Source organism: Pelophylax lessonae (assembly GCF_965119305.1).
Source record: "Pelophylax lessonae genome assembly, chromosome: 8".
In the NCBI taxonomy this organism is placed as follows: domain Eukaryota; kingdom Metazoa; phylum Chordata; class Amphibia; order Anura; family Ranidae; genus Pelophylax; species Pelophylax lessonae.
In genome coordinates, this window is record NC_138775.1 from 223,186,924 (window position 1) to 223,204,545 (window position 17,622).

The window sequence follows — 17,622 nt, forward strand, 5'->3', positions numbered from 1 at the left end:
TTAATTCAAAAAGTCCCTTATATTGCTCTCGGCCTCCCCCAAATCTCCATTTTTCTTTTTCTTTTTTTTTCCCACTGTGAGCACACAGAGGATGTTACAAGGAGGGGGGGGGGGGAGAAAAACACAATAAGAAACAATTTAATGTAAAATAGATTACAAGGCTATTATGTAGTGGAAGCATGGATTGTTTGTGAATAAAGATATTATTTATGGAAAAGTAGTAATGTATGGAACATAAATTACCAAAGTGCGCTAAACAAAATAATGAGAACAAAAGTTCATAGGTGATGTCTGTGAGGACACCAATAGACATAAAAACTCAATTACAAATGGTGCAAACTGTAAAAAGTCTTTCAATCCAGAAAATAAAGTGAAGGTTGGGGAGTGTTGGGAGGTGGGTGTGGCCTCGTCCCAAAATAGTGATCCAGAGTGATTCTTAATAATCTTGAATACACATGTGAACACCCAGTGATAGGAGTGGACTCTTACCACAATGTGGAGAGATGTGAGCATGTACTGTATTATATCCAGAGGTCCCAACTGATCGGCTGAAAGAGGTGATTCTTAGAATAAACCGGATCAATCAGCTGCTTCCAAAGTGGGGGGATCTGTAGGCTTCCAATCAGGGGATAATGCCAAAAAAAGATCGTGCCCAAAGAAGAAGAGAGGACTATAGTGCATTACCTTCGGTTTATTCAAAAAATATGTGAAGAGACACTTACACAATCCAGATGAAAAGACAGCATGTACAGGATGGTCGCGGATGTCTGCAGTACAATCCGGGACCGGTGACAGCACGGCTAGCTCTTTTTAAAGATATTATTTAATGTGATAATGACTAATATCACAAAGTCCACATAACGACGTACCAATCCTCTGCATAAAAACAGGTAGTCCTACATAGAGTTTCTGGTTGCCAGTGAGAGTCTCTGCACAGGCTACTTACACAGTCCATTACTTTGACATTGCTGAACCAGGTCCAAGCTAGGGCCCACTGAGGGAGAGCACATGGCTATGTTACCACCAGTGATTAGGGTTCTTAATAGCTAGCTCTTACCATAACCTACCAGCTTTTCCCCTACTTTATATACCCTTGCAGATAGAGGACGCCTAGCCCAGAATGGCTGGAGACAAGGCAAAGACCACCCTAAACAAACAATTCAGCCAATCGCTCACTCCAAAGGGGATGACCGGTGTGCTGCTCTCCTCAGGCAGGGAACTCCAACATGGGCACATAAAAGAAAAGAAAAAGGAGGCGCAAACACCTATTGCATTACCCGTGTTCACCATAAAAAATGTTTTAATAAAATCCCAAAAACATACTCACAGACAAGAAGAATAAAATCGCATTACAAGAATCCACCACACATGGAATGGAACATGTCCCTGTAGATAGGACTGCTAACGCATTTCGGGAGTCAAGCATCAGATCTCTGATAAAGGGAGTGTAGCGCAAGCCGGCAGGGACCCTTTTTTGTGCAGGAGCCGGGAAGAGACTGTTTTTTTTTTCGTGCAGAGTGCAGATTTTTTGTTGCCCCCCTGCAAAGTGCTGCTCTATGCCTGGGCCTTGTTGGCCTACGCCAAAATACAGCACTGATTATACTGTTATTGCACTACTATATGCCAAAGGGTTTATGTTGTCCTGTGCATTACTCATGGTGGGAAGGTCTCTGTGTTATTACACCGTCACTACATTACCATATACTGAAGGGTTTATGTTGTTTGGTTCATTACTTATGGTGCTAAGGTTTCAATAGACAGCTCACCGTCTTATTCAAATTCTCCTCACACTGCAGCCAGCCCCAATGTGAGAGAAAACATTGCTGACTAAGATTCCCCAGGGTTTTCTGTGAAAATCTCACTCTGCCTTGGCTGGTCTGTTGCAGCCCACTTGTTAGCTGTGAAGACATCTACCTGTATATTATGAGGCAGTGGTTTTGTCTGGTCACTGGCTCTGGACAGGGACAGCACAACATTTATAGAAAATTATTTTTTTCTGTGCTTATTTCACCAAGTCTACCCAGAATTACACAAAACAGCCATGACATATTCTAGAAAAAGCATCGTAGCACTATACATTTACAACCTGCACTGAGCCTTTATGTTTGGGTGAAAGGACTTGAATATAGTATGCATGATTTGGTTAAACTTGAATCTTGTGTTGTCCATTTATTTCTCTATTATGTTTTCAAATGGCTGGCATCTGTTCTGATCAGTAGAGCATCAATGAATAGATCCCCTGCTGATTTGTAGCAAAACGGAATGGATGTTACTTTTGGGACATTCATGCCTGTTCAGTTTGTTGCCTTCATCACAAGATGCGGAGCTCAATGATCCCATGGATATAAACCGACGTGCATTTGTCTACATTCTTTTACAATCAATCCATTAACTTTCTAAATAAACGCCTTTTTTATTGTCCATCAGACTTTTGGGGGGCTGGACTGTGGCCAGTGTGATTAGAAAATGCCCTGGCATTAGTGGGAGTAATCACTGCCTCAGGTTTAGTGGTCAGTGGGAGTAAAACAATTACAAATAGTCAGTAGGAATAATAGTGCCTCATCATTGGTATTGGTGGGAGGAATAGTGCCCAATTTTGGTGTCAGTGAGAGAACCAGAGCCATTGTTTCAGTGGAAGGAATAGTGCTCCATCATTTGTATCAGTGGGAGGAAAAAGTCCCCCAATGTTGGTGTCAGTGGAAGGCATGATGCCTCATCGTTGGTGTAAGTGGCAAAAATAGTACCCCATTATTGATGTAAGTGATTTATTCACAGAGTTGTATAAAGTACTCGAAACCCATACCTGAGTAAAAGTACAAGTGCTCGATCAAAAAGTGACTTGAGTAGAAGTGGAAGTGCTCGATCAAAAAGTGACTTAAGTAGAAGTACTAAAGTATTCAACATTTTTTGTACTTAAGTATTGCAAGTAGTTTTTTTAAAAATTTTGCTACTCAAGTACTGAAAGTAAAAGTACCAGTAGTTTTGAAAATAAAATTGCTACTCAAGTACTGAAAGTAAAAGTACAAGTACTGTGTTATGTAGTTATTAAAGAAAGAAGTCAAAAGTTTGAACATCATATTGTTTTTTATTATTTCAAATGCAGCTTTTATTTATACATACAGTAGCATTTATTTTCGTATGCGCTGATAATACACATGTTTTGAGCTTCATGAAACCTGCCATCTATTGTTCTGGCAGTGGTAATTTTTATAATTGTAATGAGTAACTATGCAGCACAAAAAAAAATATCGGAGTAGAAGTATTAAAATCATTGAAAAAATGTAGTGAAGTAAAAGTGGAAGTAGGAGAAAAAAATTCTACTCTAGGAAAGTACAGATACCGCATTTCGGGACTTAAGTACAGTAGTGAAGTAGTTCTACTTAGTTACTATACATCTCTGTTTATTCATTTCTATGGGTAAGCACAGTACAGAGTACCTTTAGGTACGAATGGGGCTGCAGCATGCATGTTCACCAGGAGGAAGGCCCAGCAGGGATGTTTTTTCAGAAAAGGCTGTGCAGTGTCAGGAGGAGGAGAAGAAAGTACTTGTTCAAGTGGGCAGCAATCCATAAGAATTGATTAAATGGCAGTTGTAGAAAAGTACAGTTGTTCTTTAAAGTAAGCCTGTCACAGTTATGGGCATTTCAGACTGCATAAGCAAAGATTTCTATACACGTCGTCCTTGGCCGCACCCCTTCAGGCTTATCGAACTAACACTGCAAAAAAATCCCAAAAACTTTTAGATCTTATCCATAGCCCACATAATATATGGGAATTCTTAAATTGGAAAGGAGTTGATCTAGGGATTATCCTAACAACAATGTGAGGCTAGGAAAGAAGACAGACAAAGGTTGAAGTAGATGGACCAAATTTGTAACTACAGTATGTATGTAATTATGAGTAAAGTGCAGTGACCAATAACTACCAGTCCGAATACACTTCACAGAAGACAGGGCAGTGTAGATTCTGATTGGCTGCTAATACTGCACTTTGATCTTTTCACCATTTTGTTGAATAAACATATTTTTCTTCTTAGATGCTGTGCACTTGGTGTCTTCTGGTGCCACATCACACAGCATGAACCTGACTCATAGAGCGAGGTTTTTCTTGGTTGTCCTCATTCATTGCACATTATCTCCAAACCCGCCCTGATCTTCACTCCCCTTTTCCTTCCCTTGTTAATTAATGTAATTGGCCTGTGAATGTTTGTTGGCAAAGATCTGTGATTGTCAGCTAAGCCATGAGCAGCTGTGCTCCCATGCTGCTTGCTATTAGGGGCTATGTGTTCTGTGTCAGCACTTAGAGAAGAGGAGGAGGAGTATGAGGGCACAGTGCCCGGGCTATGCCATCATCTCCTCTGCTTTCATATTGTATGGCCCAGCCAGTGGGCCTGTATTCATTCATTAATAGTTACTGTGAACTTTATGTTGCTCAAACCAGCAGGGCTCAGCATGCTATTATAATGGCATGTTAATATCACGCCATTTTCAAACTCTTGTTTGTTAATGCATTTTTTAAGCTTTGTTTTTTTTTTTTTTTTTTACATGCAAGTGGACAAAAGTCAAAATAAAATCTTGTATTATTTTTCACCTTGGCAAAACTTACATTGCGTTGTATTAAAAATAAATTAAATGATTTATGAAAGCAAGCGTCTACTCTCATCTGCAAGCTAGAAGCGGTGCTAGTTTATTTACATGAACCATTTGACCTAATACATTTCAGCTTTAGGTATGTCCAAATGAATGGACTAAAGGCTTCCCACTACATTCATTTGCCTAAGCACACTATCACTTGCCAGTCTGTAGAAATGTTGATTAAAGGAAGATTTTATTGTGTAATAGAAGAGATTTCAGTTGTGTCATGTAAAAATAACCTCTTATATAGGTTGTTAAGGTTTTGTGTTTGAGGCCATGGGCAGACTGTTGGCCAGTTCAATTTGCTCCAACGGGGGGGGGGGGAACAATCTAAATCTGGTCATCCTGAAACCCACCTGCCTGGTGATGATGGAACACCTTTATTACTGTCTCACACATATAAAGCATGTTATAGAAAATGCCAGTGCTAGGATGTTTCTCACAGCATCAAATCGGATTCAAACCTTCCATGGAAGCTTCAATGTTATTGGTGATGTAGAAGCAAGGAGAGATGGAAGAAGTTAAAGAGTATATAAATCTAGAATGTCATATTCCTTATATTTGCCTGCTGTACCATGTACTTGTATGAGAAAGCACCCTGTTCTCTTTGTATGCTTCTTTTGTGTTAAATATCTGGTGTTCCTGCCAGTCCCTCTGCCTTGCTAATAATAACTGACCACACAAAGCATGGGAGCACATCATGGTCACTTCTCTAGCTGTGCTGGGAGCTCAGCCTGCTCTCCCCCAATGATCAGACTTATCCTGACCCGCACAGACTTTTACTGGGAAGAGCAATATAATGCTGCTTCTCCTCCCTTCTACTGACCCTGTATAGAGGTGTGTGCTCATATTCTCAAAGGAACTATACAAGTGAAGTAAACCGAGGGAAGGTTTGTAATAATGGCATTATTGATCTGCTCACTGTATAGCACTAGTAGATCACTAAATACATTTGGGTGTTGCCTGAAATAGTTTTGTAAGGTGATTCTGTTATAAATAAAAAAATACAAAAAGCAACCCTTTTTAATAAAAAATATAGGGTGGTCTAACTTAGAATCCTGAAAAAGTAAATGTAGTGAAAAGGGTTGATTTAAAATGCTTGTAATATATATATATATATATATATATATATATATATATATATATATATATATATATATGTGTGTGTGTGTGTGTGTGTGTGTGTGTGTCTGGCAAGGCCCTATTATGCTCTTTTCTATGATTTTAACAAGATGGCATGTTTTTAAAATGACCTAATAAATGAATGCTTTTAAGTGAGGTCTTTTTGTATAGCAATTTTAGATTTGTTTCTTTCTCATTGGTTTGGCACATTTAAAGTCCCTTCCCCTGTGGATCAAGAGTTTCCTGTCTGTTGGCTTTGGTCTCCCCTTCTACAGGGAAAAATATTTTGTGGTTTGGTATAACTTGGCATCTACTGTAATTACATTCACTAATAGAATACATTCATGATATTTATTTTCACTTCCTTTTTTCTAATTATTTGTAGACCAATGATGCCTTAGGAGCCACTTGGAACTGGCTGTATTTTATCCCTCTCATTATCATAGGATCTTTCTTCGTGCTCAACTTAGTTCTTGGTGTTCTGTCTGGGTAAGTGTAAGACCCCCACCGGTCATACAGTGTTGAGTTTAAATAATTCTGTTTCGCTTTTCACCATATCTAAACATTTCACTTAAAACTGTGATACATAAGGCATTTTATGACAAATACATTTGGATTTTAAATGTTGCATTTTGAAAGACAAATTGTTCCTTAAAGATTGGTCCACACAATTAGGTATGAGTGGACTCTGGTAGGCAGAAAACATATTCCCTGGAATTCATAGAGACTAGCACAGACACATTTTGCAAAATGTCTCTCATAACCTTTCTGTGTACACCAAAAGAGAGCTGGTCTTAATAAGCTCCACTTGCCTAAGGTAAAAACTGTTGGTCCTTTATTTTATCTTGAATTTGGCGCGGGCATTTTCACATTTTAAAAATGACCTGAAAATGTGCCAATGTAGAGCCCCCCTCACCCCAAAGCATTCATTCACCCTCCCCCCCTCACCCCCCCTGCCAGGTTGCATGCTCAGATAAGGGACTGGTGTGGATTTTGGGAGGGACCCCACGCTGTGTTTTTTTAAAAACATTTTTGTATTGGCAGCAATGGTATTGTATTGCCAACAATTTAAATGTATTTGTAATGTAATTTAAATTTTTTTCTTTATTAATGTCAGTTTTGCTGCAGCAGGTTCTATAGGTGGTACAGATGCGCCACTTTACAGGCCGATTAAGGTGACCCCCCAGGCACTATATTTAAAGCAACTTTTCAATTGTATTGTTTCACTTTAAGCTTTATTAAAATCACTGCTCCTGGAAAAAATATATTTAGAGAAAAAAAATGTTTGCATTGATACATGTCCCCCCCCCAGACCCCCATACCCTTTTTATGACTTTTGGTTTTTCAAGTTCAGATCCTATAGACTTTAATAGAGTTTATGACTCAGGTCCGAACTTTACATGTTTGGGTGTTCTGGTGCGAACCAAACAGGGGGGTGTTCGGCTCAACTCTACCTGCTACATTGGGTGCCCCAATTTCATATAGAAGGGCAAATAAATGTCCCTGATTTCGTTTCTGTTTTCGCAGTATTGTCCTTTAATGCAAAATGTAAATATTAATGCAAATAATGGAGACTAGAGAAAAAGAAAGAAAAAAATTGGATTTTTCAGGCCGCAAAAGAGGGATAATCAAAATGATGTAAAATACATGCTGTTTATTATATCCAAGAAAAAGTTAAAAATCTTTACATAGAGACAAACAAATACAAATTAAAAGTATTCATATTAGGAATATCAATGAATACATTAGATCCTAATATGTAGTGCAGGTCTTCAAAGCCTACGCGTTTGACCACATGCTTCTTCAGGGCTATAGAGACCATACATTACCTATCTGAAGTATATCTGCACATGCAAAGAAAGTATTTTCCTGGGCAGGCTCTGGGACCATACAAGAGAATAACTATTAGTATTGATTGTATATTAATCCTCACATTATGGATCCAACGGGAGGGAAAATAAACTGATGGGAATACGGGATTGCACAGTTTGTAGTCTATGGAACAAGTTCCTAATTGCAGACCAAATCTGACTGCACTATGGAGCTTAGACATCACTTAGAAGATCTAAAATCTTCAACTATTAAATTATTCCCAGGCTCAGTAGAAGATATCCAAAATGATATTCCCAAAACTAGTCCGCTGTGTGTCACAGAGGAGCGACCAAGTGGATATGCTAAGCCTGACTAGTTTTGGGAATACCATTTTGTAACATGACTTGTGTGTTGTAGTGCACTAAAGTGATTCTTTGAAAGTACTGTCACTTAGTAAAGAATCTGTGTCTTTTCACTCTGGTTACGTTACATGTTTTTCCACCTTGTGTCTAAGGACCCATTCACTCTGTCGCCATGCATTAGGGCACGTATGTTAACAGTTGTTATGCTGCATGTTACTGTATGTGTGTTAAGGCAGCCCAATCTTTTGAATGAACTGCCTAATACAATATAACGCACCAAAAAAAGGTGCATGTAGCAGGGCCTCGTGCACACTGGTAGGAAAAAACCAGCGCTCTAGGTATAGGCTAAATGGGGTGGTTGCTGTATGCTAAATATGACCAATACGCTGCTCTAATATGGGTGGTGAGAGAGGGAACAGATCGATGGACAGAATAAAATACAGTAAATTGAACTAAAAAGTTCAAAGAATGTCCAAGAGATAAAAGTCAATGTATAACCAATTGCTGCTGTAAGGGCTAGCTCCGAAAACACAGTGAAGTCGGTGCTGTGGGTAAATAAAAAAGAAAACGACAGAGCGCCTCTAAGTGAAGCATTTATTTGATAGGCATAAAACACAATAATGTATCAACTCACATGGTTGAAAGTATATTAGGCTTTAAGGCTCCGGTGGTATGTCAAGAGGATGGTGTAAGCCCAGGGGTCCTGGAAGGTAGAAAACCTTGTGCCGGTCTGGTGGACGGATGGACGCTGTGCAGAGGATCCTCCATCTTCCGGGTTCGGCTGGGCGCCAAGGACCAAGCTGGAACGCAGCGTGCGCTGCGTGACGTCACCGGAGGCAGTGGATGACACAACGCGTTTCAGAGCTCGCGCACAGGTCTCAATAGGCATGCGCGCTCTTTTTTCAAGTGTGGGATCATGCATCTGAGCTCAGTTTCTCCTGGCATGCCTAAAGCCGAGTTTTGCAAATGCGTTTAGGCTCCTTTAGCTTTAGGTGCATTAAGACATGTCAGGCTTTTGGGCGTTCATTCATTTTCTCAAGAGCTAAACTTGCCTAGTTGCGTTTAGATGCGTTTACACATGTTGGTGTTTTTTTCTGCCAAAATGCTCCTCTCCTAAACATGAAAGTGATGGGGGGTTTTTTCTGCCTTTAAACGCCTGTAAATGCCATTTGGGCATGGCCACTGTGACAGACTGTCTGACACCCTAACTGGGTATCTCCGCCAAACTACAGTTTCCTCCAGTCTGGAACCAGCATATAGCAATTTCAGCCCAAACCTCCCGAGTTACCAGACAGGACCAGTATACTGTATTGAAAATGTGACCGCTAAACCAAACCTGTACAGCTGCTAGCACAAGGCAGATATACCAAATCCTTCAAATCAATAAACATACAATATATGCAGCGATGTGATATTGCAAAAATAAAAAATGAAAATATATAAGTGTAGTAATATAACATTTCTTGGTGAGTGCGCATTGCATGGGGGTGAAAGCTGGTAAAGGCCGGTGATCAGTGTTTGCACTATTATTTTACATGGAGTGTTATTCACTTGAGTGTAACCATTGATGTTTTAACAATATTACACCATACAAGTTTTTTCTTTGTTTTCCGACACACCTGAAGTTTCACTAATAAGGATAGAGGAAAAGACACACCAATTCTACAGGATTGATTCAATCCATGCGCGCTTGCTGCACCTAATTGTGCAGCCAATAGTTCCGGTAAGCCTTCAATCCTTACATTGGCTAAACATTCTCACACTTAAGATTGGATCACTGGATGATTTCTGTTTTTTCTGAATAATACAGGAGGACTTGTTTGGACTACACTTATATATTTTCAGTATATTGTATTAGCTTAGGACTGTAGATAGTAAATTTACCCCAAGCATCAGACAGAACCAATGTTGGAGTAAAACAGGACTGTCTTTATTAACAAATCACACAGCATTTATACACAAAAATCTTCCCCCTGGACAGGTATGGCACACATTACAAGTCCCAGGAGAAAGTTACATTACATAAAAAAAAAATAAACAATCAAATACAAGAAAACAATGGATTCCTTCTTGGCACCTATCAGTCTGGTCTCTGGAGGTGATTAAACGAAGTGAGGATTTATCACCTAAACATAATTACAGCAAACAATAGTAAATGCCAGGAAACCTGTAACAGAAAAAAAAAGTTTCTTAACCCCACATATGCTGGAATGTACCCCCTGCACATTGCTCCAGGATAATTCTTCCAATGTGCATGGTATGCCAAGGGGTCCCAGAAACAGCACCTTGAGCCTTAATTGCATGGAAAGGGTAGCTGGTATAATTCACGGCCAGCCAGGTATCCAATGATGTGATATAACCCCCTTGGGGAAAAGGTTACTTGTAACCCAAAAAGGGGGTCTCCTTGGTCCTGGGTCCATAGTCAGTGGGAAGGAGGCTGGCCCCCAGGCCCCTCCAGGAGCCCCGGACCAAGGTCGTTTCCGTGACCGCCACATAGGCTAACATAAAGAGGCTGGAATGTACCCCCTGCACATCGCTCCAGGATAATACTTCCAATGTGCATGGTATGCCAAGGGGTCCCAGAAACAGCACCTTGATCCTTAATTGCATGGAAAGGGTAGCTGGTATAATTCACGGCCAGCCAGGTATCCAATGATGTGATATAACCCCCTTGGGGGAAAGGTCTCTTGTAACCCCAAAAGAGGGTCTCCTTGGTCCTAGGTCCATCACCAGTGGGAAGGAGGCTGGCCCCCAGGCCCCTCCAGGAGCCTCACACCAAGGTCGTTTCCGTGACCACCACATAGGCTAACATAAAGAGGCATTTAGAGACAAAAACACTTTGACGTGACAGAGGCTCCTCAATGGGCATTCTCTGACCCTCATATGCTTACCTGACCTGCCCTCCAGCCCTCCATCTCAGCTCTCTTTACTCCTCTGCAGCCAGCAGGGAGCAAAGATTTTTCCAAGTCATGCTCTTTGCCTAGTTTTTGACTGCTAGGCCTGAAAACCATCACAGAGAAATAGGTCACATGATCCCCCCATGCCCAAAAGTACAGGTGGCTACAGAGGAACAAGAGACTGCAAGGGAGCCCAGGTTAGGTGGGTATAAAGGGGTTAGGGAAAGCCCTTTTCAGAGACTCCATCACTTTGCTTTGATTACACTTCTCTTGCCTCCTGTCAGCAATTATTTCATTATTCCTACAGAATTCTTTACACAACTAAATTCAATTTATTAAATTGTGTTCATGTACTGTGTACTGAATTGATTATAGTTGTCAGTCGAGTGACTGCTTCCATATGTGCAGGTGAAATAAGTTGATGAGTTGCTGTCACACATCACTATCTGCCTTCTTTTTGTATCCAAATGCATATCAATATGTAAATATATATCCGAATATAGCATACTGGGATAAATGCATCCAAATGTCACTACATTTTATAATCAAGTTTAAGGAGAACAGAGCCATTAAGGAAAGGCTTACAATTGCCAATATATAAATAGTCGGGGGTGGTTTTTTAGAGATATAAAAACTAAGATGGATTTGTTGCCATCATCCCTGTGATAATTCGAAAAAGAAGTTTGGTTCCTCAGGCCAAAAAAGAAAAAGTGGGATTTTATAGGCAAGTTTAAATATTATTCATTTTATTAAGAAAGGATTACATATCAAGGTAAAAAAACAGCAAAAGAATAACATTGGTTGCATAGGTAATAGGTATTCCACAGTATTACACAGTAGGTAATTTATGAACCATTTTACTTATTAAATGGTGATTCCTGGTTGTAGAACTAGGGTTCCGACGCGTTTCGGCATATATTGCCTTTGTCAAGGAAAAAACATCACCATTTGCTATAAAGTGAAAAAGTGAAAAATACAGAAAATTAGTGACTTATTGTGAGAAATATATCAAAGCAAAACAAATAAACATCGTTTTTTCTTTTTGTGTACCTAGACTTCAGGAACATCTGTGCCCATGGGGAAGTGGGGGGAAAGAAAAGTTCAGGTCCTATGCCCCCCAAGCTTGTTACTGGATCCTTGAGCCTATTGGTCTGAAAAAGGGGAGTGGGTTGGTTTGATGCAGGCATGAGTCATTTAGTGCCATGTTTGAGCTAATAAATTTGGATATTCCAAAATTTACCTCAAGTACACGTTTAATTCCTCTTGGGGATGAGTAGAGTCCTGGGGTATTTGGGTAAAAACCCAGGCTTCTATGTGTAACCACGGGTACTCCTGGTTTCCCTGGGAGAGTGGATAAAATTTGGGTATGTAAGGCGTGTACATAAAAGAGGCCTAGAGGTACAGTAGGTATGAAGCTGCACTTACGTTTGGAAAAAGGGGATAAAAGACACTGGTGTCCTCCGATTGGTCCCAGAGGTGTAAGCATATGATCCTATGTGAAAAATAATAATATATAATATATAATAAGGGAAGGAGAGAGAGGATTGCCGAAATAATAATGTAATAAGGCTTACTGGAAGTTTTGAAGGAGAGGTCCTTAGGTTTGACAGATTCCGAGATCAGTAGAGGGATCTGACCCTCTTACCGAGGATGCAGGGTCACTGAATTTCTGTCTAGCAGAAAAAATACATCATTTTAGTATAATATGGGTGATATTTGGGATTTGGCCAGCAGGTGGCGCTGTGCCACAGTTTGGCAACTTACTTTATAGATGCTTGTCCTCTGCCATAGAAATATGGAACTCTGTCTGACAGAAGGAAAGAAAAGGATAACTAGTTTTGGTAAGTAAAAAATATTTAAGAGTGGCCAACAGATGGCGCTGTGATGTAGCTTACTTGGTATCCTGAGGGAGCATTGGGAGGCTGAAGAGTCTAGGCAGGTGCAGACTGCTGGCTTCTGACGTTCACTCCTCGCTGGCTGGAGCGGAGTGAAGCCCTGTGGATCCCCGGCCGTCTTTTTATGTGAGTCGCGCATGCGCAATGAAGCGCCGGGCGACGCCGATGTTGAGTCATTGACTGCGGCCGCACGTACTGTGTGCGTGCCACAGGCTGCGCGCGCAGCCTGTCAGTGGAATGACGCGGTAAATACATATTGAGAGGCCGCCGACACGGGGGTTGGAGCCGAGCTGTCCCAGCATATGCTGGGTGGATGCGAGAGCATCGGATCTTGTTTTGGCTCCCAGAGTGTGCCCCCCCTGGAGGGAACCAGGGGGGGCTTACCGTGCCGGGTACAAGGAATTGGATGGGTAGTAATGACCCGATCTTCCCCCCACAAACATGGGTCTAAGAATTATCGAGGATCTAGGACACAATAACATTTAAGCATATATACATGTATTTAAAAAGTATTGTAATCTTTATTATAAGGTCAACAAAGCTATTTAGGCAAGAGTGCAGGAGAATGGCTCCTGAATAGTAAGGGGCAATCATGTGCCGAGAGGCAGTGGGGGAAAAATATAGGTTCGGGGCAGCTTGGGGATGGATTTGACCCAAATGAGAAAAATGGGTTATGGTTCCCCGCAATGTATAAAATGCGGGAAAAAAGATCAATCAAAAATAGAGGATGAAAGTAAAAAAGTAAAATAAGTAAAATAAGTGAAAAAAAATGAAAATAAAAGTAAAAAATAAAATGAAAAATAATGAAAAAATAAAAATAGAAAATATGAGAAATAGTGATAAAAAGATGAAAAAAATAAATAAAAATTAAGGATAAAAATGAATATATGGTATATATGGAATAATGAAGGTTTTTAGTCGGTTTTTCCTGATGAGAAGCCTTCCAGGAATGCCCGGTAGCTCTCATTCTCATTTAATCCTGGGAAGGAGGTGGCATGCAGACGTTGGATCCACCGCATTTCTCGTTGTAATAGGATTTTGTTCCAGTCTCCCCCACGAGGGGGGATATGGACTCTGTCTAATGCAAAAAAAGAAATTTTGGGCATTTTATTGCCATGTGTTTGGGTCATATGTCTTCCAAGAGGAAGATGGAAATTACCCATAGACATGGTTTCAACATGCTTGTTGACTCGACGGCCAAACTCTATTCTATATTATATATTATTATTTTTCACATAGGATCATATGCTTACACCTCTGGGACCAATCGGAGGACACCAGTGTCTTTTATCCCCTTTTTCCAAACGTAAGTGCAGCTTCATACCTACTGTACCTCTAGGCCTCTTTTATGTACACGCCTTACATACCCAAATTTTATCCACTCTCCCAGGGAAACCAGGAGTACCCGTGGTTACACATAGAAGCCTGGGTTTTTACCCAAATACCCCAGGACTCTACTCATCCCCAAGAGGAATTAAACGTGTACTTGAGGTAAATTTTGGAATATCCAAATTTATTAGCTCAAACATGGCACTAAATGACTCATGCCTGCATCAAACCAACCCACTCCCCTTTTTCAGACCAATAGGCTCAAGGATCCAGTAACAAGCTTGGGGGGCATAGGACCTGAACTTTTCTTTCCCCCCACTTCCCCATGGGCACAGATGTTCCTGAAGTCTAGGTACACAAAAAGAAAAAACGATGTTTATTTGTTTTGCTTTGATATATTTCTCACAATAAGTCACTAATTTTCTGTATTTTTCACTTTTTCACTTTATAGCAAATGGTGATGTTTTTTCCTTGACAAAGGCAATATATGCCGAAACGCGTCGGAACCCTAGTTCTACAACCAGGAATCACCATTTAATAAGTAAAATGGTTCATAAATTACCTACTGTGTAATACTGTGGAATACCTATTACCTATGCAACCAATGTTATTCTTTTGCTGTTTTTTTACCTTGATATGTAATCCTTTCTTAATAAAATGAATAATATTTAAACTTGCCTATAAAATCCCACTTTTTCTTTTTTGGCCTGAGGAACCAAACTTCTTTTTCGAATATATAAATAGTACCATTCTACAGCCTTGAGTACGTCTTTCTACTGTAAGTATGTATCACTAAATAACCTGGATACTTTGCATTATAAAATCCCAGCAAGAAAACTGTTTCCTGCATGGTGAAATATCACTGCTTGAGGCTATGTTTTCAATGTTACATAATAGCTCTGTATTTCTGAATAATGCAACTCCATAATTTAAAGCAGTAAAAAGCACACGTAACTAAATAACTGTGTATTAATCTTAGCAATAAGCCATAATAAAAACAAACCAAAAACACTACCTCTTGTCGTGTTATACTTTTGTTTGCGGCGGTCATATAGAGTTGAGTTGCAAGCCTAGACGGTTCTTTTTGTGTATGTTTGTAGGCTGTATTGTGGGTTGGTGTGTGCTAGTCCTTTATCACTGTGTGTCAGCAGCAAGCTGTGCCTGATTCTGAGTAACTGCGCTATCCTTGGCATTTAAAAGTGTGCGGCTGGATACATGAAACTTTCTTAAAGTGAACCTTAAATTCCTCTGAAAAGTTGTGTCTGTAAAAAAAAAAAAAAATGTACACCAATCAGCCATAACATTTAAATATTGAGTAGGTCCTCCTTTTGCCATCAAAACAGCCCTTTTAGCTGCCAAAAAAGCCCTCACCCATTGCGACATGGAAACCACTGGATCTCTGAAGATATGCTTTGCTTTCTGGCACCAAGCCGTCAGTAGCAGATCCTGTAAGTTGTGAGGTATAGCCTTCATAGATCAGACTTGTTTTTGCAGCACATTCCACCAGGTCCGACCTGGGACCAGTGGTGTATTTAGGTTTTGTGCTACCCTAGGCCTGACTAAACTTGTGCACCCCCTAATTGAAATATGACCCACCCCTTCCTGTAAAGACCACACCCCTTCATGTTTATGACCCGCCCTGTCACCTGTAAACCACAGACCACAACCACGGTCCATCAGTGCCGCCTTATCAGTGCCCATTAGTTCAGCCTGATTACTGCCCATCAGTGCAGCCTCCTCAGTGCAGCATAGCAGTACAGCCTCTTTAGTGGCCACCAGTACAGCCTATCAGTGCATCATATCAGAGCCCATCAGTACAGTTTATCAGTGCCACCTCATCAGTGGCCATTAGTGCAGCCTATTAGTGCCCATCAGTGCAACATATCAGTGCCCATCAGGGCACCATATCAGTGCAGCCCCATCAGTGAAGCTTATCAGTGCCGTCTTGTGCCCATCGGTGCAGCCTCATCAGTGCCCATCAGTGCAGCATATCAGTGCTGCCTTATCAATGCAGCCTCATTAGTGCCCATCAATGCAGTTTATCAGTACCCACCATTGGGAACTCATTAGTGGCCATCAGAGCAGCATATTAGTGCCCATCATTGCAGCATATCGGAGCATACCAGTGCCCATCACTGCAGCATATCAGTGCTGCCATATCAGTGCAGCCCCATCAGTTCTTTTAAGATATTTGGGCTTTTTGGTGTTTGCTGCTACTGATTGTAATCCTAGGATTATGTCACTTATTTGTATAATAAATACAAAGTCCATAGTCATTATACAAATAAGTGAATTAATCAGTGGCAGCAAACACAGGTCCAAATGTTGTGTCCCCCCCCCCCCCCACAAAGTGCTGCCCTAGGCCTGGGCCTTGTTGGTCTTGGCCAAGATACAGCACTGCCTGGGACAAAAAATCAGCCTGGGCATTTTTGACTGAGCACACTATTTTTGTTTTTTTTTAAACCAAATTATAAAAAAAATGACAACTACCAGTTTCTCTATGTCTTTTAATTATATTTAGCCTCTGCTTCAGTCAATGTCCACTAAGCAGGGGGTTGACCATATAAAAAGGCTGGAGGCCATCAGCTGGGCACTGCTGTGTCCTTCATTGGGGGAAATGGGCAGAATCCTCTGGAATGCATAGAGGGATCTGTCAGTGTCCAATCCCAACAACCCACATACAATTCACTGATCGAAAGTCATCTACCTCAGTATATAAACTCACCGGCCACTTTATTAGGTACACCTGTTCAATTGCTTGGTAACACAAATTGTTGGTGCTAGACAGGCTGGTCTGAGTATTTCAAAAACTGCTGATCTACTGGGATTTTCACACACAACCATCTCTAGGGTTTACAGAGAATGGACCAAAAAAAAAAAAAGAAAAAGAGAAAATATGCAGTGAGCGGCAGTTGTGTGGACAAGAATGCCTTGTTGATGTCAGAGGAGAATGGACAGACTGATTTGAGATGATAGAAAGGCAACAGTTACTCAAATATTCCTTACAACCAAGGTATGCAGAATACCATCTCTGAACGCACAACACATCAAACCTTGAAGCGGGTGGGCTACAGCAGTAGAAGATCACATCAGGCGCCACTCCTGTCATCTAAGAACAGGAAACTGAGGATACAATTCGCACAGGCTCACCAAAATCGGACTATAGAAGATTGGAAAAACATTGCCTGTTCTGTTGAATCTGCAACATTCAGATGGTAGGATCTGAATTTAGCGTAAACAACATGAAATAATCTGTCAATCCTGCCTTGTATCAATGTTTCAAGCTGGTGGTGAAATGGTGTGGAGGATATTTTCATGGCATACTTTGGGCCCCTTAGTACCAACTGAGCATTGTTTAAATGCCACGGCCTACCTGAGTATTGTTGCTGACCATGTCCAACCCTTTATAACTACAGTGTACCCATCTTCTGATGGCTCTTCCAGCAGGATAATGCACCATGTCACAAAGCTCAAATCATCTCACAACTGGTTTCTTGAACAGAACAATGAGGTCACTGTACTCCAATGGCCTCCACAGTCACCAGGTCTCACTCCAATAGAGCACCTTTGG

The 17,622-nt window shown here is 40.8% G+C and overlaps 1 protein-coding gene across 6 annotated transcripts in view; it reads left to right on the plus strand.

The window, feature by feature from the left end:
- CACNA1E (calcium voltage-gated channel subunit alpha1 E) overlaps positions 1–17,622 on the plus strand; it is a 1,228,023-nt gene that overhangs the window by 1,025,684 nt on the left and 184,717 nt on the right. For all 6 annotated transcript variants that reach the window (XM_082266485.1, XM_082266488.1, XM_082266487.1 and 3 more), the window contains one exon: positions 6,142–6,245. In XM_082266485.1, coding sequence (XP_082122611.1) covers positions 6,142–6,245 — 104 coding nt within the window. The remainder of the gene's footprint in view (positions 1–6,141; positions 6,246–17,622) is intronic.